The following is a 25347-nucleotide window of genomic DNA, read 5'->3' as shown; positions in this document are numbered from 1 at the left end:
AGGTATACTTTCACTACACATATATTGCAATGCAGCTTTTTGAAAAAATGGAGCATTTCATTAATCACTTGTACACATCTGATACCTCTAATTCCTCTAATTCATTTTCGATACAGATTTCTGAATCATTTGCTGCCTTTTGCATGCATCAGCAACCATACATGGCTTTTGTGTACCAACTACCAAGTATCAAGTTATGATTGAGCAATGTAAATAAATTAATATGATAAATTGTTGAGATTTCAGAATGTTATTACCATCATGAATAACCAGTTACATCATATTTGCCTCTTGTGTTTTTCATGAATATGAGAAAATATTCTATCTCATTTAACAAACCTTAACCTATCAGAGAGTTAAATTTTACTACTCTAAAAGGTCCTAAATCCAAGTCAACATTATATAAAATCTGCAAATAGTAAATAAATTCATAAAAGAATGAAATGCTACAAATTGACATGCTAAAGGCGCTATTAGTTACAGAACATAAAAAGAAGAAACAAAAGTTAAATATTGGAAACATAAACTCAGGTGCCAAAGAAGCTATTATTAATAAAATAAAAGAAGTTAAAAATTCCGTTATGTATAAATTATAATCAGTTACAAAACATAAAAATATTAGACTTTTAACCTTGTAAGCTACTTCGGGAATCAGGAGTAAAAAAATCAATCAAAAAATGTACAAAGTCCCACCAACTGGACCCACAAAACCACCTTTGAAAATAATATACAATCATCAATGGGAATCAATTGAAGAACTCAACTGAACCCTCAGAGAACTTCGTCTGAGCCATAACTCATACATCACCATGTAAAAAGCATCATAATCAACAGGTAAAAGATGCCACTGAAAATGTTTGCGCACCTTCATCACATTGCTTTGAAGCAATAAATATTTGTCAGAGCTTATTTCTTTAAGAATTTTCTTCAGCAATGGGATATCTAGAGTAGCGACAACAATTGAGAAGCTCTTCCAATTTAGTACGTCAGCAAATGGAAGATCATAGTGGTTGGCAATGATCACAGGTACACATCCGTAATATAATGAATCTGCTATACGAGCTGTATTTACTTCAAAGCCTTTGACATGAAGGCAAAACTTGCTCCCAAGTAGCTCATCAGCATAAGGTGTTGCGAGCCGGCCAAAGTGAGCATAAATCTCAGAGTCATTTCTCCAATATTGAATAAGTTTTTCACGAACTGGGGAGTTGATTGATCCAGCAAAAAATGCAAGTTTCTTCCTGTAATTCCATATTTGCAATGAAAGTTAGATGACAAGATCTCAGGCAGCATGCCAAAGGCAATAAAAGTGGACAACAATTCCTAATTAATAAAAACAAATTTAGTCCCAATACTAGCGTGTATCCATAATTTCCTTCCTTTGAATCAGTAACAGAACAATATCCTGAAAATAAATAATTATCTTTATATCAGCCGAAAAAAATCTTCGGTGTTTTTTAAATCCTGAAAAATTCCTTCCTGAAATGCCAGGAGAAGTGAGGAACTCTGGGAATAAATCAAAAAGAGACAATATTTCCTCAATGCCTCTGAGAGTACAACAGTAGTTAAATTTAACACATACACAAAGGGCAGTAGCTAAATTCACGATAATGGCGAATGTGGTTTGAACTTTAAAATTAATTCGCAATGTAATGGTCCATAAAAACGTTTTGTTTGTTTGCAGGTAAAATATGGCATAGACATGGTATCAATCAAACACTCAATACGAGTTAGGCAAGTAAGTAGCATCAATTTCACAATTAGGATTCAACACATGACAAATCATGAGCCAGAACTGGCTCCATTTGAAAATATGTTTATTTTCTAAAGTCAAAAATATGAAGAGGTTCTCCTACCTCTACATGAGTAGAGAACTTTAATAACCATACATAAAGAAATGGACCAAAAAGCACACATAGATAAACATTTCTTCTTCATTAGATGTGCATGTGCTCAAGGACATTATCAACCAGCTATATCAGAATTCTGCTAGAGTAAAGGACTGTTTTGATACACTGGTTTACTTAGAATGAGTCCTAGTGAATGCACAGTCAAGTAAACCACAAATCTCTTGGTTGCAAAGACTTACACTTCCGCTGATGATAAACAGAGACACAATAAACAGACATTATAAGAGGAGTAATAAATCACTTTTGCGTAACCAATTGTAGAAATGAAAAAAAAAACTCTGGCAAATGATACCCATAATTTATACTGAATGAAACTATGCCAAAGACAAAAGTTTACAATCAGAATTTTAGTGAGTCTAATTTGTACTAAATGAACAACAAATTAGAACAAGTATTTCACCTTTTAGATGAAGCAAGGTTAGGGGGATCTTTTTGTCTTGGCCAAATTTGTGGCAAAGATGCATCCTTGTGAGAAATATAACCTGATAAAAAATAGCTTGATGAGCACACAACTTGTATCGCATTGAGTTTAACCGTCCAAGCTTTGTCCATAGCAGATCGTCCAATGGAATGACAAGCAACATAAAAATGATCAGCCCCCCCAGTCCGATTCCAATAAGAGTACTTCCGACTGATATTGAGAATGTAATGTTGGATAAAATCTTTAATTCCCTCTGCACCAATTCCCGGTTCATGCCGCAACCTTGCTATTGAGAAAGGCAAAAAGAAAAGATCTGCTTTATTCGGATCCTTTGTGATAAAATGGCTCTTCATAAGGACCCTCTTAAAGTAGCTTTCACTAGCATAATTACCACCGGGTTCAAAATTCACTGGCAAAAGTACACTTGCAAAAGGATCATTCCGCTTGTGAGGGTAAACATATATCCTAAAGCTCCTGTTCATTTGTTTATAGTCTTCCAAAAATATATCTCTGTCATGGAATACCTCCTTGTTATTCATATAGTTCCCTGAATCATAAAAACCAGCAGTTTCAAGATTTTGGGTTGAGAAGTCTTATGTTCTCAGTAAACTGACAACAGCAAAATATGGCCATAAAAAAACTGTAAGAAGTTCAACAATACCAAATGGTTTCATTCTATTTTCTGATTAAAATGATACATTATATATTTCTCTCCTTATCATGCATTTCAGCAGCACAAATAGAAGCCAAAAATTTTCATGCTTTTCTCCAATACCCTTGATTTAACATATAGAAACAGAAACTGTAAGCTAATATATACCAGAAAAAAGAATGAAACAAAATCCTTTTAGCACAAAAATTCAAACTTTCATACACATGGAACCAATTTTAAGCTTCAAAAATACATGTCTCCCACTCTCTTTCAACTTCAACCACAGTGTGAATCAAAAGTCTCAATCTTTCTAATGGTAGGACTTCACAAAACACAATGTGGGAAATTTATTCCCATCAAAAGATTCTATTTTAGCAAAAACATCAAAACAGATAGAGAAATTCAACAACCCAATAAATAAACAAAAAAAGAAAAATTGAAAAAGCAAAAAATACCCGCAAACAAATAGTCTTCAAATCACATACCAGGTGATCCCAAATGATATCCGACAGAGCGTTGACTCACAGAGACACTCCCACCACCACCACCACGGGGCAAATCAAGAAACAAGTGGGTGTCGTTAGAAACATTGTGGGGTGGGGAAGATGAGTGTTTTGGGTAAACAAAACGAGTGAATTGTTGTTGGTGGTGAGTGAAGAAGAAATGAGAAGTAGTGGAGATGTTAAAGAGAATAAAGAAAGTGGTAATGAGAGCTAAGGTTGTGGGTATGAAGAAGAAGGTTTTGAATAAGGATCGCTGGTGAGAGAAGTAGTGGAAGATTAATGAAGAGTCCGCCATTGATTGTAAACTTAGTTTCAAGTAACAAAAACACAAGGCAAAATTCTTAAAAACAAAGACTTAAAGAAGAGTGAAGCGTGCTCATTGGTTGAGCTTCGCTGTCTGGTATTTCATGTCCCTTTCATGTCTTCGAGTAACTAATACAACAACATTCCGAATTTTATGGACTCAAATTCCACAATAATTCTCAATACTCTATTAAACTTTTTTTTTTCTTTGGAAAATTATATCTGAAAATATTTTAATAAATTACCCCAATTCAAATTTTTATTTCGTATAATTTTCTTTTCAAATCAAAACCTACTATACCTTCCTTTTAGGATAAAGTTCCGTTTGGGGGAGTCTTATGGTAGTGGTTACGAGGATAAATCACTGTAGCAATTTTTAGAGTAAACTATCGTAACGGTTTTAAGAGGTTTTTAGTAGCGGTTTTTAAAATACTCAACCTGTATTTGAGAGTTTATTTTCCAACGATTCTGATAGTTTTTTAAAATGATAAATTTACAAATATCCATAAAAATACTCAAACTTCAGTCAGTACTTGGAAGTTTTGTTTTTTCAATTACAAGTTAAGGGTTTTTTATTTGTTTTTTACTTATTAATATTTTATAACTTCAAATGTGATAAAGTCTCTTTATCCTTCTTCGTCATTCTTTCTTTGCAGCATCTAGAATAATTAAAAATTTGTAACTCCACTTCTCCAAGAAAGCATCTAGAAATGAGATTTTAATAAAAAAAAAAAAATTATGATTTCTTAAAATTATTTTATATTTAATATGGTTGGAGACGCGCATAATATGGTTAAGTTTTTTTTTTTTTTTTTTGATATAATTGAGATAGTTTTGTAGTGAATAAGGTATTTGTGGAATAAAATTTTAAAACCAACCAAAATGCCTCAAAAATACACTATACTGATTCTAAGGGGTTTTTGAACCAGTCAAAACTAGTGCATAAAAGCTCTAATAAATAATGGTTTTAGAACACTTCAAAACCAATGTAATTAAAACTGAAAAAAAATTCCAAGCAAACCCTAAGTGTTAAAAGTACAAGTCAACGAGGACAAATATGTAATTTACAAGGGAGTCGATACCCCTTCAATGCAGCATCAACTAGAGATACACTGTATCTAGAATTGAAGGCCCTTCAAATCGATATATATTGATTTAAAATATTTATTTATATTACATATTATAAGTAATACAATTAATTATTCTGTCATAAGTTTTTACTTTTAATCTGGCTATAATATAGTTTGCTATTTTTTAAAACAATATATAGATATAGATATAAATATATATATATTATTATATATATATTATACATATATTGTTGATAATCAGGGTGGTCGAAGCCAATTTAATTGCACATCACCTAATCCTAATGCCCTTGAACATCTTACAAAACCATGAGCAGATAAACACAAATGTGATAGATGATCATTTTGTGAAACTTGAACACAAGACTCTAGGTAAACCCACTCAAATGGCTAAAGTCTTGTCGCCTAGACACAGGCTATGGTTAATGTTTATACTTTCAATATGGTAGAATGTGTTAGTTAACAGAAGTATATGTTAGATGTGAATTGTCTCACATCGTCAAGTTGATAAGAGTTATATTGGGTGCATAATGGTGGTTGGACTCCTTTCTCCCTTGAATTAACTTTTGGGAATAGAATTCTACCAAACCTATTTATCAAGGTATCAGAGTTACTTTTTTGGGGGTAAGGTTTGGCCTAAGCATGCTCTGGCATTACCCCTGAGCTGGGAGAGGGTGTTAGAAGTTGTTTGTCTCACTTATAATTAGTGTGTTGTTATGATGTTATATATGGGGTTAGGCTTACTCCTCCTTTTAGCTAGTTTTTAGGTTTTAGTCTACCCAGTTCATTTTAAGCATATCAACTTTTAATCTAACTATTAAAATAAATATAATAGCATCGTTTACTTTAACGTTTATGACTCTTAGTATTTATTGGTGATGGTATATAACAATGGAAACTACAATAATTTAGTGGCTTGACATTTAATAATTTGTGTACATTAGATAAATGGATGAGGTTGATCTTGCTTTAAACATATATTTTGATTTTGAAATACAATTATTAATCCAAAAAAATATATTAACAAATTATTTAAGCAAGTAATACATCAATATTGATTCACCAAATCTGCCCCATGATTTAATTATTCACTTAAAGTCTCTTTAAAGAAAGGTTTAGGTGGCCTATCTCTCATTCTTACAAAACTTATTTAATTTAGTCAAAACTCAGACAAGATTTTAATAACATTAATTTATTCTAAAAGAAGTGCTTCTACTATAATTAACAATATTTATCTTTAATATCACTCTTCATAGTTTAATAAATGTGGTGTGTTTATGTTAAATGATCTCATATGAACTAAACCCATAATGGTTAGCTAATAGTGGGACCTAGTTGTTATTGGAGTTTTTTTAAGTAAATTTAGAAATAGGATGATTCACTTAAGAAACCCCATGAGAGGCCCAAGAATAAGAACAGAAAAATCCAAAAAATTCTTAAAAAATCATAAAAAATAATAATACATTATATATTCAATATGTCACCCATCCGTGGATAGCCCCGATAGTAGGCAAATTGGGATAGTGCAGATAGATGCACGATCTCAAGTTCTTTTAAGTGGGAGATCGTGGTAGTGGGTTGTTATGTTAGTTTCTCTTAAAGATTAGTTGAATACGTGTAAGCTAATTCTAACACTTTGGTTACAAAAAAAAAAAAAAAAAATTCCAGTAACGTCACCTTTCGATTAATCTCTAAACATATCTTGCTCTCTCAACTTGGGACCCTTATCATAAAAATAGTAATGTTACAAACAAAAACAAAACAAAAATTAAAATTAAAAATAAAAATGAGAGAAACAAAAAAAATTAGTGACATTACAAACACATGCTCAATATGTACAAAATCTATGTGCATTTGGAAAGCTAGCTAGTCACACGACACCAGAACACAGGCAAGCATAGTTTGGACCACATCCAAATAAATAGCCACAGAAGGGTAGGTTCATCTGTCTATTATTTTCATAAATAGAGTATATAATATTTTAGTTGTTCTCTCTTTGGAATTGAGAACGATTGGTTGGTGAGCTGAAGGTGAGTATTTGACCAAACACTAAACCATGTGACACTAATTAACACCCTCTCTTTTGCCTCTACTATTTGACTATAGACACCATCCAATATTCTTTTTTATTTTCTTCCTCGTTCTCAGTGACTTCATTCATTCATTTGTTCTTTGATTCTCATTTTGTTTTTTTTCTTTCTTCCTCTTCTCGTGACTTTCATTCATTCATTTTCTTTGATCCTCTGCGTCGATCGAATATTTGATGGAATGGAACGAGAAAGGAATATCGGTGGAGGTTTGGGTGTAGATTTTGCCTACACAGATGCTTAAAGTTTCCAGGTTGGTCATGACTGGTCTTCTTCTTGTGTTCCTTAAGCCATTAACATCAGGCGAAAACACTCTCCTTTATGTGTCTTTTTCTCTTTGTTTAAATATCATCAATTAATGGATAACTTTTGTTGTTACTTGTGAGATACTATCATATGCTGCTTACAGCTAAAACTATGTCATCTAGCTTCCTTCATGTTGTTTCCTGTACCTTAGAGGCAGAAACTCTGATTAATTAATCAAAAAGAAAAGGTGTCCCTCTTCTTTTGATTATTATTTTCAAAACCTCCTAAGCTAGCCCTTTGGCAATGCATAGATAGAAACATGAAGAGTAAATTAAAGCCAGAAATGGAGGGAATCAGAAAATTAAATAATGTTTCATACACATACATGGAGAGTAAACGTTCGAGAGGATTATAACAAATTACGGTAGACAAGGAAATAATTATTAATTAAATTTGGTAAGCTTTGTTTTATTCAGGTGAAGTGGGTATAAACTTTTATTTCTGTAAAATTTGACTTAAAACTTAAACATGAAAGTAATTTTAAGAAATAAAATTTTTATTTTCAATTAATTGTTTATACATAAAATTATTAAATTTCTTTATATTTGATTATATTATATAGTATAGTATCCCAACTACCCTGGATTCTGATTCAGGAATATTCCGAAATCTGAATTACCAATATAATAAACAATTACATTATTTATGTATTTATTTTGGTATTACATCAGAAAAAGATAGAGGCCACACAATATATAAGGTCAAATACGATGTCGCTTTAGTGCATTTAACAGTATTTTATACATCTGCATTCATACTTCTTTTATTTTATTTTATTTTAACAAATTATATATAAAAGTTACATTTATGAGCAATGAAGATTAGGTCTAGAAAGTAGAAAATATATTGATGAGCGATGGATATTATTTGCATGTGAATATGAATATTAGGTAAACCAGTTTCTCTTTCACGTCCATGAAGATTAGGTGAAGTCTTCCCATTCTTTTTTTCTTTTTATATTATTTCCTTTCTAGGTTTCTCACATGATCATTTATTGCATGGAATTAATTAAGAGTTATTGAGATTGTTGTAGTTATAAATTAATCATTTTTTACTAAGCTTCCAAATAATTTCGATATGTTGGGTAAAACATATTTTTTTAAATTGCTTTACATATAATACAAAAATAATATAATTTATTTTAAAAAATATTGGATAATTATAAAATTGACAATGGTTTAATAAATATTAAAAGGAATTTATATTAAATAAATATTATTAGAAAAAAATCAACTAGAATATGTCGACAGTGGTAGGTCAATGGCAACAGCTGAGTTAGGCGCAATCGCATGTTGCTCCTCACAGTCATCCGCTAGGACTGACGTAAGCTGATATGTCAAATCCGGTGAACTTGATCAATTAGCCAAATTAACTATCTCTTAATTCTTCGTAGAGCACACTTTCTTTATTATCCAATTTCCTTTTATCAAAATGATTCTACCCACATGTATTGTTAATTAATAATCATATTATGTATTCCAGATTAGTGGATCAAATATCATTTTCTTATGTGTAAAAAAGCGAGATGGGGACTGAAGACGTCTGTCAAAGACACCTTCAAAATTCAGGTATCATTATTTTATTTTATTTGCATTTTTATAGTATGATATTTTGTATTATTTTATTTCGCATTAATCGCATTTACAATAAAAATACACATAAAAATTTAACTCTAAATAATAAATATAATCTTTGAAAAAATTTCTTTGCTTTTTTATTTTATATTTTTTTAAATTTATTTTCATTTATTTATATCATTTCAATGATATTTAATTATAGTCCTCATAAAATTTATGTAAAGACATCCTTATAGAGAATTATTCAAGTATTATAATATATAACATGTCTAATACTATACACAAACCGATTAACCAAATCGAAAGAGAATTAGATAATATTTGTATGTCTAATGTTAGCAAGATAAAACATGATCAAACGCTGCCGTTCTGCAGTTTAGTGGCAACCAACCGCTAACGTTTTTACAGTTTAAGTGTTAAATAACTGTGTCGTTTTGACCAGTTCTTCTCTTCTCTGTTTTTAGTAAAGTTGAGCTGAAACTTCTCTGTATATTTAAAGGAAGTCTGCTGCGTTTTTCGTATTCTTTAATCAATAAGAAGTCTTTTCTTCTCAGATCTCTCACTTTAAGCTTCAAACACTTTCATCTCAAAATTCCACATGGTATCAGAGCCTTGACAAACGTCAATGGCTGAAATCGATCCTCCTAAGTCCATTAACACCGACAAGATGCTGAATAACTTCAACAATTCCAGTAACTTGCTTCGACCGTGTTCTCATCCGTTTACAAGTAATTACCCTAAGCTCCCATCGACAACTACCGATTCTGGGGATCGCAAGTTCTGTTTGCCGTGGGTGCTCATGCACTGGAAGATCACTTGATAGGTACTGTTCCTTGCCTCCCGCCTTATTTGTGTTAAGAAAGATAATGCTGGAACTGTTGGTGAAACTATAGACAAGGAAATGTAGTTACGGAAGAAGTTAATCCAGCTTATATTGCTTGGAAACGTACTGTAAATTCTTGGTTAGCTGGCTGTTAGCTTCAAATTCAGAAAGTATTTTTGGTCATGTCTCTAAGTGTCGTTATTCAAGTGAAATATGGTTTGTACTAGAGAATGAATTTGAAATAGATTCTAAGCTAGAGTTTTTGCACTTAAAGAACTTGTTGCAAACTACTCATACGAAGGACTTAAGCTTAATAGTTCTTCAAAGAAGGAGTTGCGGACAGTTTATCTGCTAGTGAGCCCATATCAGATGAGGATCTTCTTCAATATGTCTTAGATGGTCTTGGCCCTGAGTAGTGATGCTGCTGTTGTGAATTTAACCTCACGAATTGAGTCTAAAGTGGATTCTGTCTCTCTGCAAGAAGCAAAGTTTTTGCTACAAATATGAATAAGGCTAGAAAAATGTATACTTTGGACTTCTCAAATAGCTCAGCTAACTCAGCTACTGCAGCAACTGGAAATCAGTTAACACAGCTGTGAACATGAGAATGTTCCAATGTTTAAGGGCTCTACATTGAATGCTCTTCATAGTTTACAGAGTCAAAACCCACCTCCACTTATCCTGTTCCTGTAAACTCAGTCTCTCAATTCAACTCTCAAAATGCTTCAACATAGCAGCCTAGTGGCCAAACTGATATGTCCTGGAATGCTTACAGACCTGCTATGTTTATAATTTTGGTAGAGGTAGAGTGGTTCAACAATAGAGGTTAGACCTATTGTCTAGTGTGTAGTAAACCAGGACATACTGCGATCCAATGTTCAACAGATATGACTCAGCCTATTCGGAGGATTTCAGTCAGGAATGTTTCCGTCTCAGTCACAGTTTAGCAATGGCACTATCAACTGGAATTCCCATTTTGCAAGGCCAAGTTCTTATCAATATGCATCTTCACAGTTAATCCTGGTTCCTATGGAAATTCAAGACACTCGGACAGCTGGACATTTAACTCTGGCTCTTATGGAAACTTTGGATACTCTGTCCTATTGGTCTTCCAATTCAACAGATATCAACTGGTCCTGTGGTCTCCCAGTCAACAGATGATGTCTGGATCACAAGCTCACCAGGACACTTTACTGTGCATCCCAACAGGTTCTGCTTTACCTACACAACATACCCAATATGCCTCCACAACTGTATCCAAATGTGCTCCACAACACTGCCTAAATATGTCAACTTCCCTTGCAAACTCAGCAACACCTACTGATCCCACGTTACATGGATTCAGGTGCAACAGACCACATCCCTCTATCCAGCTCAGTTGAATGCACACAACCTAACGAAGGTACAGATCAATTGCAAGTGGGAAATGGTGATTTCTTAAACATTTCTCACACTGGTTTTCTTCATTACCTAGTGTATTCATCCAAATGTTTGTACCTAAAATATCCGTGTGTGCCTAAAATCACCAAGAACTTACTAAGCATTTCAAATTCACTAAGGAATAATGTGTTGTTGAGTTTAATTCTAATTCCTATGTTGTGAAAGACAAAATTTCCAGACTGTGCTACTCCAAGGAATCTTAAAGAAGGGCTATATCGACTAATGCTACCTTCTAGTATGTCCATTCGACCCTCACTTACCTCCCAGTCGAACCTCCAAATTTACCTTCTGTTAATTGTGCATTGGCTAAAAGATTCAGCATTCAGTAGAAGAATCTTTAGGGTCAACATTGTTAGAGAAGTCAAATCTGTAATGTTTGATGACAATACCATATATAGCAATGACATTGTGGTGTTAAATCTTCTTGCAATAAAAATAAAACTCCCGGTTTCAGTTTCAATATCTCAGTACCTGTTGAAAATTCCAAGATTGATAGGTCTAATAATGTCAGCAACATGATTTATCTGATAAAACATATCATTTGAATGATCTGTCTGATGCTGTGTTCTCTGATGCTATGTTTTCTAATGCTGATTTACTAATTCTGCTCCTATTACTCCACAAAATATTAGTCAATTGTCTTAGACAGCTCATCTCCTCATGCTGAGCACTTGTACTACAAACACTAGTATTATTCATTGATTGGCATCAAAGACTAGGTCACCCTCATAAAAGTTTACAATCAAATCATTCGTCAAACTATTTTTCAATCAGGAAATACATCCTGTTGAGTCTGTGATGCTTGTCAATTGGAAAGATGCATCACACTAGCTTTCCCAAATCACTTCTAGAGCTAACTTTCCTCTTGAACTCATCCATAGGACATATGAGGTCCTGCATCTATTGCCTCACTGACGGTTTTAGATACTATGTGCAATTCTTAGACGATTTTAGTAGGTTTACTTGGCTATTTCCCCTTAGAACTAAGGCTGAAGTTAGGTCTATATTTATCAAATTTCATCATTTAGTCGAAAGACAGTTTGGTTATAAGCTTAAGTGCATTCAATCTGATCAAGGAGGTAAGTATAAGGGATTATTGCCGTATCTAACTAGTGAAGGCATTCAGTTTAGATATTCTTGTGCTTATGTACATCAACAAAATGGAAGAAGTGAAAGAAAGCATAGGCATGTTGTAGAAACAGGTTTGACACTATTAGCCCATGCATCTATGCCTTTAAATTTCTGGTGGCTTTCTTTTGAGACTACAGTCTACTTAATAAATAGAATGCCTACTGATGTACGGCAACATACATCTCCTTATCAACTATTGTTTAAATTTCCTCCTATGTATGATACCTTGAAGGTCTTTGGTTGTGCTTGTTTTCCTTTCCTAAGGGTTTTCAATAAACACAAGTTTAGTTTCCATTCAAGTAAGTGTGTTTTTGTTGGATACAGTTTGATGCATAAGGGTTACAAATGTCTTAGCTCAGATGGTCGAATCTTTATTACTCATAGTGTTAGGTTTAATGAACATGAGTTCCCTTTTCTTCTGGTTTCACCACTGTGAAATCTGTTCAGCTTGCTTCATCTGAATTCCTTTCCCCTACATCTATATTTTTCCCTTTCATTTCCATCCATAATCCTACAAGCTCAGCTAGCTCTGGTTCTCCTGGAGTAGCCCGTCCTTCAAATGATTCTCCTCCAACAAGTGGTAAGGATTTACTCTTCTCCTCATCTATTATTCCTGTCATTCATCAATCTCCATCATCCAGTGCATCTCCACCATCAAATACACTGCCTATACCATCATCTAGTACTTCTCTACCATCAAATACACTGCTTGTACCTATATCATCATCCAGTGCATCTCCACCATCCAAAACACTGCCTAGTACTATCACAATAGACTTAACATCTTCACAACTTCCTAATCATTCAACAACTCCACACAACTTTCACAACACTGATTCAGCCTTATATAGTTCTCAAAAACCAGAATCAGTCATACACAATTCTCAAAGAAAAACAGAATCACTCATACACAATTCTCACAGAAAAACTGAACCATCATGTTCCATTGCAATTGATCTGAACCTGTCCAAGTTTGCTGCCATTCCAAGCTCTTCAGAGGTGCCCATAAACACTCATCCTATGGTTACAAGAAGCAAATCTGCTGCTGCTTTTCCCAAAACAGCATTACTAGCTGCTGCCTCCATAATACCTGAACCCAGAACTGTCCAAGAAGCCTTATCTAGTCATGAGTGGAAGTCAGCTATGCAAGCAGAGTATGATGCTCTACTTGCCAACCAAACCTGGTCTCTTGTCCCTTTTTCTTCGGAAATGAATGTTGTAGGGAATAAGTGGGTCTTTAGGACAAAGTTCAATGTTGATGGGTCACTGCAAAAGTATAAAGCAAGGCTTGTAGCCAAAGGCTTTCAACAAACCCCTGGCCTTGACTATTTTGAAACCTTTAGTCCAGTAATCAAGCCTTCCACAATACGGATTATTCTTACCTTGGCAGTGACAAACAATTGGGATATCCAGCAAGTGGATGTAAACAATGCCTTTCTCAATGGCACACTAAATGAAGTGGTTTACATGACTCAACCTGTTGGTTTTGAAGATACTGCACAACCCACTTCAGTTTGCAAGTTAAACAAAGCCCTTTATGGACTTAAGCAGGCTCCAAGGGCCTGGTTTGACAAGCTTAAACAAGCTCTTCTACAGAAAGGCTTTGTTAATTCTATATCAGATTCGAGCCTGTTCATCCTGCATCAAAATGGTCAAGTTACCTACATTTTGGTTTATGTTGATGACATATTGTTAACTGGTTCAGATTTGTCCTACATAAAACAGTTAGTGCAGGAGCTTAATGACCAATTTGCACTCAAAACACTTGGCTCAATTCATTATTTTTTAGGACTGGAAGAAACAAGGACAGCCACTGGTTTACATTTAAAACAGTCCAAATATGCTAATGATTTACTTGCCAAGACAAATATGTTAGAAGCTAATGCATGTACTACACCTATGGCTACTAGTGCAAGACTTTTTTCAGGAGATAGTGATCTGTTTTCTAATCCCAGCCTATTTAGAAGTACTATAGGAGCATTACAGTATTTGACTTTAACTAGACCAAATTTGAGCTTTACAGTTAACAAGTTAAGTCAATTCATACAAGCTCCTACCACCCTTCATTGGCAAGCTTGTAAAAGAGTCCTGCGATATATTCAGGGTACTAAAGATCATGGGCTGAAAATCACTCCTACTGTCTCTCTTCAAATTGAGTGTTATGCTGATGCTGATTGGGGAAGTAATATTAAAGATATGAGGTCAACCAGTGGGTATTGTGTGTTCCTAGGTCCTAACTTAATCCAATGGAGCTCTAGAAAACAAAAAGTAGTGGCTTTTTCCTCTACTAAAGCTGAGTATAGGGCACTTGCACACACAGCCACTGAAATTGCTTGGCTGAATAGTGTGTTTACTGAATTAGGACTGGCTTTCAACAAAACTACAGTTATATGGTGTGACAATGTGAGTGCTGGAGCCTTGGCCTCAAATCCAGTTTTTCATGCTCGTACCAAACACATAGAAATTGACACTCATTATATTCATGAACAAGTATTGGCTAATAAGGTTGCTGTTCAATATGTACCTTCTAAGTTGCAAATTGCTGACATACTCACTAAGCCTCTTCCTGCTGCTCAATTTGAAGAATTAAAAGCAAAGCTGACTGTTAAATCTGACTGAATCTGCTACAGTAAGTAAAATGTTGAAATGATGGCAGTAGTGACTGAATCTACTGTAGTAAAAAGTTGGCAGTAGTGAGTAGTGACTGAATATGCTGCAGTAAAATGTTGGCAGTAGTGACTGAATCTGCTACAGTAAAATGTTGAAATAGTGAGCTGTTTATGTTGGCTGTATGTTTGTTAATGTTGGCAGCATTGTGTGTTGATTAATTGTTGTGATATGTTGGCATTTGGAAGATTGGTTAGTTATTGTGTTGCAGCTATTGGTTGCAAAGGCAGTATGCATTGAGTGTTGATTAATTGTTGTGATATGTTGGCTTTTGGAANTTGTTGTTTACTTGTGATATACATATATATGCTGCTTACCATGCATAAAACTTATGTCATCTAGCTCCTTCATGTTGTTTCCTGTACCTTGAGAGGCAGAAACTCTGATTAATTAATCAAAAAGAAGAAGGTTGTCCCTTCTTCTTTTTGATTAATTATTTTCAAAACATCCTAAGCTAGCCCTTTGGCATGCATAGATAGAAAAATGAAGAGTAAATTAAAGCCAGAAATGGAGGGAATCAGAAAAATTAAAATAATGTTTCATACACATACATGGAGAAGTAAACGTGCTGAGAGGATTATAACAAATTACGGTAAGACAAGGAAAATAATTATTAATTAAATTTGGTAAGCTTTGTTTTATTCAGGTGAAGTGGGTTATAACTTTTATTTCTGTAAAAATTTGACTTAAAACTTAACATGAAAGTAATTTTAAGAAATAAAATTTTTATTTTCAATTAATTGTTTATACATAAAATTATTAAATTTCTTTATATTTGATTATATTATATAGTATAGTATCCCAACTACCCTGGATTCTGATTCAGGAATATTCCGAAATCTGAATTACCAATATAATAAAACAATTACAATTATTTATGTATTTATTTTGGTATTACATCAGAAAAAGATAGAGGCCACACAATATTAATAAGGTCAAATACGATGTCGCTTTAGTGCATTTAACAGTATTATTATATCATCTGCCATTCATACTTCTTTTATTTTATTTTATTTTAACAAATATATATATAAAAAGTTACATTTATGAGCAATGAAGATTAGGTCTAGAAAGTAGAAAATATATTGATGAGCGATGGATATTTATTTGCATGTGAATAATGAAGATTAGGTAAACCAGTTTCTCTTTCACGTCCATGAAGATTAGGTGAAGTCTTCCCAATTCTTTTTTTCTTTTTATATATATTTTCCTTTCTTAGGTTTCTCACATTGATCATTTATATGCATGGAATTAATTAAGAGTTAGTTTGAGATTGTTGTAGTTATAAATTTAATCAGTTTTTACTAAGCTTTCCAAATAATTTCGAATGTGTTTGGCAAAACATATTTTTTTTTAAATTGCTTTACTAGGTATAATGACAAAAAATAATATAATTTATTTTTAAAAAATATTGGATAATTATAAAATTGTACAATGGTTTAATAAATATTAAAAGGAATTTATATTAAATAAGATATTATTTAGAAAAAAATCAACTAGAATATGTCGACAGTGGTAGGTCAATGGCAACAGCTGAGTTTAGGCAATCGCATGTTGCTCCTCACAGTCGATCCAGCTAGGACTGACGTGAGCTGATATGTCAAAATCCGGTGAACTTGATCAATTAGCCAAATTAACTATCTCTTAATTCAGTTCGTAGAGCACACTTTCTTTATTATTCCAATTTCCTTTTATCAAAATGATTCTACCCACATGTATTGTTAATTAATAATCATATATATGTATTTACAGATTTAGTGGATCAAATATCATTTTCTTTATGTGTAAAAAAGCGAGATGGGACTGAAGACGTCTGTCAAAGACACCTTCAAAATATCAGGTATCATTATTTTATTTTATTTGCATTTTATAGGTATGATATTTTGTATTATTTTATATTCGCATTAATCGCATTTACAATAAAATATACACATAAAAAATTTAACTCTAAAAATATATAAATATAATCTTTTGAAAAATTTCTTTGCTTTTTTATTTTATATATTTTTTAAAGTTATATTTTCATTTATTTTATATCATTTCAATGATATTTAATTAATAGTCCTCATAAAATTTATGTAAAGAATCCTTATTAGAGAATTATTCAAGGATTAAAATATATAACATGTCTAATACTATACACAAACCGATTAACCAATCGAAAGAGAAGATTAAGATTAATATTTGTAGGTCTAATGTTAGCAAGATAAAAACATGATCAAAACGCTGCCGTCTTGCAGTTTAAGTGGCAACCAGAAACGCTAAGTTTTTACAGTTTAAGTGTTAAATAAAACTTGTCGTTTTTGACCAAGTGTCTTCTCTTCTCGTTTTAGTAAAGTTGAGCTGAAACTTCTCTGTAATTTAAAGGAGTCTGCTGCGTTTTTCGTATATCTTTAATCAATAGAGAAAGTCTTTTCTTCTCAGATCTTCACTTTAAGCTTCAAACACTTTCAATCTCAAAATTCCACATGGTATCAGAGCCTTGACAAACGTCAATGGCTGAAATCGATCCTCCTAAGTCCATTAACACCGACAAGATGCTGAATAACTTCAACAATTCCAGTAACTTTGCTTCGACGTGTTCTCATCCAGTTACAGTAATTAACCCTAAGCTCACCATCGACAACTACCGATTCTGGAGATCGCAAGTTCTGTTTGCCGTGGGTGCATGCATGGAAGATCACTTGATAGGTACTGTTCCTTGTCCTCCACCGCTTATTTGTGTTAAGAAAGATAATGCTGGAACTGTTGGTGAAACTATAGACAAGGAAAATGTAGTTACGGAAGAAGTTAATCCAGCTTATATTGCTTGGAAAAGTACTGATAAATTCTGGTTAGCTGGCTGTTAGTCTTCAATTTCAGAAAGTATGTTTGGTCATGTCTCTAAGTGTCGTTATTCAAGTGAAATATGGTTTGTACTAGAGAATGAATTTGAAATAGATTCTAAGGCTAGGCTTTGCACTTAAAGAACTTGTTGCAAAAATACTCATACGAAGGACTTAAGCATTAATAGTTACTTCAAGAAAATGAAGGAGATTGCGGACAGTTTATCTGCAGTGGACAGTCCATATCAGATGAGGATCTTCTTCAATTGTCTTAGATGGTCTTGGCCCTGAGTATGATGCGCTGTGTGTGAATTTAACCTCACGAATTGAGTCTAAAGTGGATTCTGTCTCTCTGCAAGAAGCAAAGTTTTTGCTACAAAAATATGAATAAGGCTAGAAAAATGTAATACTTTGGACTCTCAATAGCTCAGCTAACTCAGCTACTGCAGCAACTGAAATCAGTTAACATCAGCTGTGAAACATGAGAATGTTCCAATGTTTAATGGCTCTACATTGAATGCTCTTCATAGTTTACAGAGTCAAAAACCACACTCACTTATCTGTTCCTGTAAAATCAGTCTCTTCAATTCAACTCTCAAAATGTCAACATAGCAGCCTAGTGGCCAAACTGTATGTCCTGGAATGCTTACAGACCGCTATGTTTAATAATTTTGGTAGAGTAGAGGTAGGTTCAACAATAGAGGTAGACTATTTGTCAAGTGTGTAGTAAACAAGGACATACTGCGATCCAATGTACCACAGATATGACTCAGCCTATTCTGGAGGATTTCAGTCAGGAATGTTTCCGTCTCAGTCACAGTTTAGCAATGGGCATATCAAACTGGAAATTCCATTTTGCAAGGCCAAGTTCTTATCAATATGCATCTTCACAGTTAATCCTGGTTCCTATGGAAATTCAAGACACTCTGGACAGAGTGGACAATTTAACTCTGGCTCTTATGGAAACTTTGGATACTCTGGTCCTATTGTCTTCCAATTCAACAGATATCAACTGGTCCTGGTCTCCCAAGTCAACAGATGATGTCTGGCTCCAAGCTCACAAGGACAACTTTACTGTGCAGTCCCAACAGGTTCCGCTTTACTACACAACAGTACCCAAATATGCCTCCACAACTGTATCCAAATGTGCCCCACAAACACTGCTAAATATGTCAACTTCCCTTGCAAACTCAGCAACACCTACTGATCCCATCTGGTACATGGATTCAGGTGGCAACAGACCACATTGCCTCTGATCCAGCTCAGTTGAATGCCAGCAAACCATACGAAGGTACAGATCAATTGCAAGTGGGAAATGGTGAGTTCTTAAACATTTCTCACACTGGTTTTTCTTCATTACTAGTGTATACAGTCCAAATGTTTGTACCTAAAATATCCTGTGTGTGCTAAAATCACCAAGAACTTACTAAGCATTTCAAAATTCACTAAGGATAATAATGGGGTTGTTGAGTTTAATTCTAATTCCTATGTTGTGAAAGACAAAATTTCCAGGATGTGTACTCCAAGGAGATCTTAAAGAAGGGCTATATCGACTAATGCTACCTTCTAGTATGTCCATTCGACCCTCACTTACCTCCAAGTCGAACCTCCAAATTTACCTTCTGTTAATTGTGCATTGGCAAACAGATTCAGCATTCAGTAGAAGAATCTTTAGGGTCAACAGTGTTAGAGAAGTCAAAATCTGTAATGTTTGATGACAATACATATATAGCAATGACATTGTTGGTGTAAATCTCTTCTGCAATAAAAATAAAACTCCAGTTCAGTTTCAATACTCAGTACCTGTTGAAAATTCCAAGATTGATAGGTCTACAGAATGTCAGCAACATGATTTATCTGATAAAAAATATCATTTGAATGATCGTTGATGCTTGTGTTCTTGATGTTGTTTTCTAATGCTGATTTACTAATTCTGCTCTATACCCACAAAATATTAGTCAAGTGTTTAGACAGCTCATCTCCTCCTGGAAGCACCTGGTACTACAAACACTAGTATTAATTCATTGATTGGCAACAAAGACTAGGTCACCCTCATGTAAAGTTACAATCAAATCATTGTCAAAACTAATTTTCAATCAGGAAATTACATCCTGTTGAGTTCTGTGATGCTTGTCAATTAGGAAAGATGCAACACTAGCTTTCCAAATCACATTCTAGAGTAACTTTCCTCTGAACTCATCCATAGTGACATATGAGGTCCTGCATCTATTGCCTCAACTGAAGGTTTAGATACTATGTGCCATTCTAGCGATTTTAGTAGGTTTACTTGGCTATTTTCCCTTAGAACTAAGGCTGAAGTTAGGTATATTTATCAAATTTCATTAGTGCGAAAGACAGTGTTATAAGCTTAAGTGCATTCAATCTGATCAAGGAGGTGAGTATAAGGGATTATTGCCGTATCTAACTAGTGAAGGCACAGTTTAGATATTCTGTGCTTATGTACATCAACAAAATGGAATAAGTGTGAAAGAAAGCATAGGCATGTTGTAGAAAACAGGTGACACTATTAGCCCATGCATCTATGCCTTTAAATTTCTGGTGGCTTTCTTTTGAGACTACCGTCTACTTATAAATAGATGCCTACTGATGTACGGCAACATACATCTCCTTATCAACTATGTTTAAATTCCTATGTATGATACCTTGAGTCTTTGGTGTGCTGTTTTCCTTTCCTAAGGGTTTTCAATAAACACAAGTTAGTTTCCATTCAAGTAAGTGTGTTTTTGTTGGATACAGTTGTGATGCATAAGGGTTACAAATCTTAGCTCAGATGGTCGAATCTTATTACTCATAGTGTTAGGTTTAATGAACATGATTCCCTTTCTTCTGGTTTCACCACTGTGAAATCTGTTCAGCTGTGTTCATCTGAATTCCTTTCCCCTAATCTATATTTCCCTTCATTTCCATCCATAATCCTACCAGCTCAGCTAGCTGGTTCTCCTGGAGTAGCCCGTCCTTCAAATGATTTCTCCAACAAGTGGTAAGGATTTACTCTTCTCCTCATCTATTATTCCTGTCATTCATCAATCTCCATCTCCAGTGCATCTCCACCATCAAAACACTGCTATCCTCATTCTAGTCTCTACCATCAAATACATGCTTGTACATATCATATCCAGTGCATCTCCACCATCCAAACACTGCCTTACTATCACAATAGACTTAACATCTTCACAACTTCCTAATCATTCAACAACTCCACACACTTTCACAACACTGATTCAGTATATAGTTCTCAAAAACAGAACAGTCATACCAATTCTCAAAGAAAAACAGAATACTCATACATAATTCTCACAGAAAAACTGAACCATCATGTTATTGCAATTGATCTGAACCTATCCAAGTTTGCTACCATTCCAAGCTCTTCAAAAGTGCCCATAAACACTCACCATGGTTACAAGAAGCAAATCTGCTGCTGTTTTTCCCAAAACAGCATATACTAGCTACGCCTCTATAATACTGAACCCAGAATGTCCAAGAAGCCTTATCTAGTCATGAGTGGAAGTAGCTATGCAAGCAGAGTATGATGCTCTACTTGCCAACCAAACCTCGTCTCTGTCCTTTTTTCGGAATGAATGTTGTAGGAATAAGTGGGTCTTTAGGACAAAGTTCAATGTTGAGGGGTCACTGCAAAAGTAAAGCAAGGTTGTAGCCAAAGGCTTTCAAAAAACCCCTGGCCTTGACTATTTTGAAACCTTTAGTCCAGTAACAAGCCTTCCAACAATACAATTATTCTTACCTGGCAGTGACAAACAATTGGGATATCCAGCAAGTGGATGTAAACAATGTCTTTTCAATGGCACCCTAAATGAAGTGGTTACATGACTCAACCTGTTGGTTTTGAAGATACTGCAAAACCCACTTCAGTTTGCAAGTTAAACAAAGCCCTTTATGGACTTAAGCAGGCTCCAAGGGCTTGGTTTGACAAGTTAAACAAGTCTTCTACAGAAAGGCTTTGTTAATTCTAATCAGATTCGAGCCTGTTCATCTGCATCAAAAAGGTCAAGTTACTACATTTTGGTTTGTTGATGCAATTGTTAACTGGTTCAGATTTGTCCTACATAAAACAGTTAGTGCAGGAGCTTAATGACCATTTGCACTCAAAACACTGGCTCAATTCATTATTTTTTAGGACTGGAAGTAACAAGGACAGCCACTGGTTTACATTTAAACAGTCCAAATATGCTAATGATTTACTTGCCCGACAAATATGTTAGAAGCTAATGCATGTGCTAACCTATGGCTACTAGTGCAAGACTTTTTTCAGGAGATAGTGACTGTTTTCTAATCCCAGCTATTAGAAGTACTATAGGAGCATTACAGTATTTGACTTTAACTAGACCAAATTTGAGCTTTACAGTAACAAGTTAAGTCAATTCATACAAGCTCCTACCACCCTTCATTGGCAAGCTTGGAAAAGAGTCTGCGATATATTCAGGGTACTAAAGATCATGGGCTGAAAATCACCTACTGTCTCTCTTCAAATTGAGTGTGTATGCTGATGCTGATTGGGGAGTAATATTAAAGATATGAGGTCAACCAGTGGGTATTGGTGGTTCCTAGGTCCTAACTTAATCCAATGGAGCTCTAGAAAACAAAAAGTAGTGGCTTTTTTCCTCTCTAAAGCTGAGTATAGGGCACTTGCACACAAGCCACGTGAAATTGCTTGGCTGAATAGTGTGTTACTGAATTAGGACTGGCTTTCAACAAAACTGCAGTTATATGGTGTGACAATGTGATGCTGGAGCCTTGGCCTCAAATCCAGTTTCATGCTCGTACCAAACACATAGAAATGACACATTATATTCATGAACAAGTATTGGCTAATAAGGTTGCTGTTCAATATGTACCTTCTAAGTTGCAATTGCTGACATACTCACTAAGCTCTTCCTGCTGCTCAATTTGAAGAATTAAAAGCAAAGCTGACTGTTAATCTGACTGAATCTGTCAGTAAGTAAAATGTTGAAATGATGGCAGTAGTGACTGAATCTACTGTAGTAAAAGTTGGCAGTAGTGAGTAGTGACTGAATAGCTACAGTAAAAGTGTGAATAGTGAGTTGTTATGTTGGCTGTATGTTTGTTAATGTTGCAGCATTGGGTGTTTGGATTAATTGTTGTGATATGTGGCATTTGAAGATGGTTAGTTATTGTGTTGAGCTTTGGTTGCAAAAGGGCAGTATGCATTGAGTGTTGATTAATTGTTGTGATATGTTGGCTTTTGGAAGATTGGTTAGTTATTGTGTTGCAGCTATTGGTTGCAAAGGTAGTAAAGTAATGAAGCAACGGTTAAGTCTGATGGATGACAGTAGTGATTGATTATGGCAAGTTGGTTAGTTTTTGCTGTAGTGAAGCAGTGAAGTTAAGCAGTAAAATTTTACTCTAAAGTTGCTGTTGATAGCAAAGACAGTAAAGCAGTGAAGTTAAACAGTAAAATTGTTACTCTGAAGTTGTTGTTTTTTGGTGAAAGTTAAGCAGTGAAATTGTTACTCTGAAGTTGTTTTTTTTTTTTTTTTTTTTTTTGGTGAAATTGTTTTGTTTTGGGTAAAGTTGTTGTTTTTTGGTTCTGAAGGTTGTTGTTCTAATGCTTTGCTCTGAAGTTGTTGGCATTGGTATGTGGCATTGGCATTTGGTGATCAGTCTCTACTCTGAAAATCAGTTTCTACTCTGAAGTTTATGTTGCAGCAAACTTGAGAATATCTGCAGATTTTATAAGCAGAATTTATAGACTGTGAAATTGTTACTCTGAAGTTTATATTGTAGCAAACTTATGTTGCAGCAAACTGGCGAATATCTGCAGGTTTTATAAGCAGAATTATCAGTCTCTACTCTGAAAATCAGTTTCTACTCTGAAGTTGTTACTCTGAAGTTTATGTTGAAGCAAACTTGAGAATATCTACAGGATTTACAAGCAGAATTTATAAGTAGTGGAATTTGAGCTTCAAGTTTTTTGGCCTGAGCAGAATGTTAGCTGCATGTTGAATTGGCAAGCTAAAGCTACGAAGTAGTTCAGCTTGAGGAGGGCTGTTAGCAAGATAAAAACATGATCAAAACGCTGCCGTTCTGCAATTTAAGTGGCAACCAGAAACGCTGACGTTTTTACAGTTTAAGTGTTAAACAAAACTGTGTCGTTTTTTACCAGTTTCTTCTCTTCTCTGTTTTTAGTAAAGTTGAGCTGAAACTTCTTTGTATATTTAAAGAGAAGTCTGCTGCTTTTTTCGTATATCTTTAATCAATACAGAAAGTCTTTTTCTTCTCAGATCTTCACTTTAAGCTTCAAACACTTTCAATCTCAAAATTCCACATCTAATGCTATACGCAAAACTCATTAACCGAACAAACCAATTAACCAAACCATGCATACCTAGCAAGGTTTTCATCTTCTCTTAAATGTATTTTTTGTTTAATTGGTTAGTTGAGAAATTCTAAGAAGAAATAAAAATGGTAGTATATTATAAAAATAATTAAAATCTAAAGTAAATCAAAGGTGTGTAGCTCCCTTGGATATTGTATTTCAAATTTATTTTCTATTTATAAATTCCCAAAAGAAATTGAAAATGCTTGTAGTATATATACTGAGATTTTAAAAACAGAATTGGACAGACGAAATTCTTATATAATTAATATGCATGTTTTGTATAATTTGGTCTGTCGTCTCTTACTTCCCTGGGGTTAAAAGAAATGTCAAGAAAACCTCAGAGGTATTAGAAATCATCTATTACCTCCCCTCATAGTTCATAATTTTGAATGTTATATTTTACGTTCATAGGGAGGTAAGTGATGATTTTGTCAAATCTGAGAAGAGATTATCGATGATTTCTTATATCTTAGGAAATGTCAGAGATAATAACTAAAATACTTTATGTTATGCTTAAAAAATAAAGGCTAGCGTTAGCCTACATTAGTAGAGACCAATCAGAGTTCATGACGTCTTTGCACTGCCTATGAGCTTTCACGTTGCTCCATGATAGAAAGAATATGGTTGTCACCAACTTGGCAGATTCAGGTTTTGTCTATGAGTGATTAAGGCCTGCACACTTGTCTAAGCCCCATGTAATTTGAGGATATTTCTTAAGTTACCAGCCAATGGGAGGTAAGAAATGACTTGCACGGCACCTATGCACTTGCAGATTTGTAATCATCACCTTGAATTCCTCTACTATAAATAGAGGACTTTCTCTCTCATTTTAGGGATTCTGATCCTAAACCCTCATTCTGATTGTAATCTTTATTTTCAGAGCAAAGATAACCCATGAGAAAGAGACTAACTTGATTTTCTCTTTGAATACTCAATTATTGTACCTTTGCTTGATGTTCGCTATATACGATCTTTTGTAATCTCTCATATATAAAAGAAACAGTGGACGTAAGATTCGCTTTAGGCATACGAACCACTTTAAAAATCATATCTCTCATTTATTATTCAATCTTTGTATCTGATCATAATCATTTACATGTAATTTCTAAGAACAGCTTAGCACTTTGCACATGCAAGTCTTTGGTACCAAAATCAAGCATCATTATGCACCTAATAAAGTCTGAATCTGGCAATGTGATAAACACGAGTTGTAGCCCTCTGAGTTAGTTTTCCGA

The 25347-nt window shown here is 34.2% G+C and overlaps 1 protein-coding gene across 2 annotated transcripts; it reads right to left on the bottom strand.

Annotated features, from left to right (window-relative positions):
- Window positions 1-506: 506 nt before the first annotated feature.
- LOC116121931 (probable glycosyltransferase At5g03795) lies at window positions 507-3565 on the bottom strand. 2 transcript variants are annotated; one of them, XM_031407837.1, is made up of 3 exons: window positions 3469-3565; window positions 2311-2878; window positions 507-1241 (listed from the first exon to the last, which is right to left on the bottom strand). In XM_031407837.1, the coding sequence occupies exons 2-3, from the start codon at window positions 2868-2870 to the stop codon at window positions 737-739; spliced, it is 1065 nt and encodes a 354-aa protein (XP_031263697.1). In that variant the 5' UTR covers window positions 2871-2878; window positions 3469-3565; the 3' UTR covers window positions 507-736. The 2 variants fall into 2 exon arrangements, with proteins under 2 accessions (XP_031263697.1, XP_031263698.1); XM_031407838.1 differs by lacking the exon at window positions 3469-3565 and adding an exon at window positions 3439-3456.
- Window positions 3566-25347: the final 21782 nt, after the last annotated feature.

The sequence above is a fragment of the Pistacia vera genome, unplaced genomic scaffold (genome assembly GCF_008641045.1).
Source record: "Pistacia vera cultivar Batoury unplaced genomic scaffold, PisVer_v2 Contig129, whole genome shotgun sequence".
Taxonomy (NCBI): Eukaryota; Viridiplantae; Streptophyta; class Magnoliopsida; order Sapindales; family Anacardiaceae; genus Pistacia; species Pistacia vera.
Note: the sequence above shows the minus strand (reverse complement) of the source record. Positions and strands in the feature narration are given on the sequence as shown.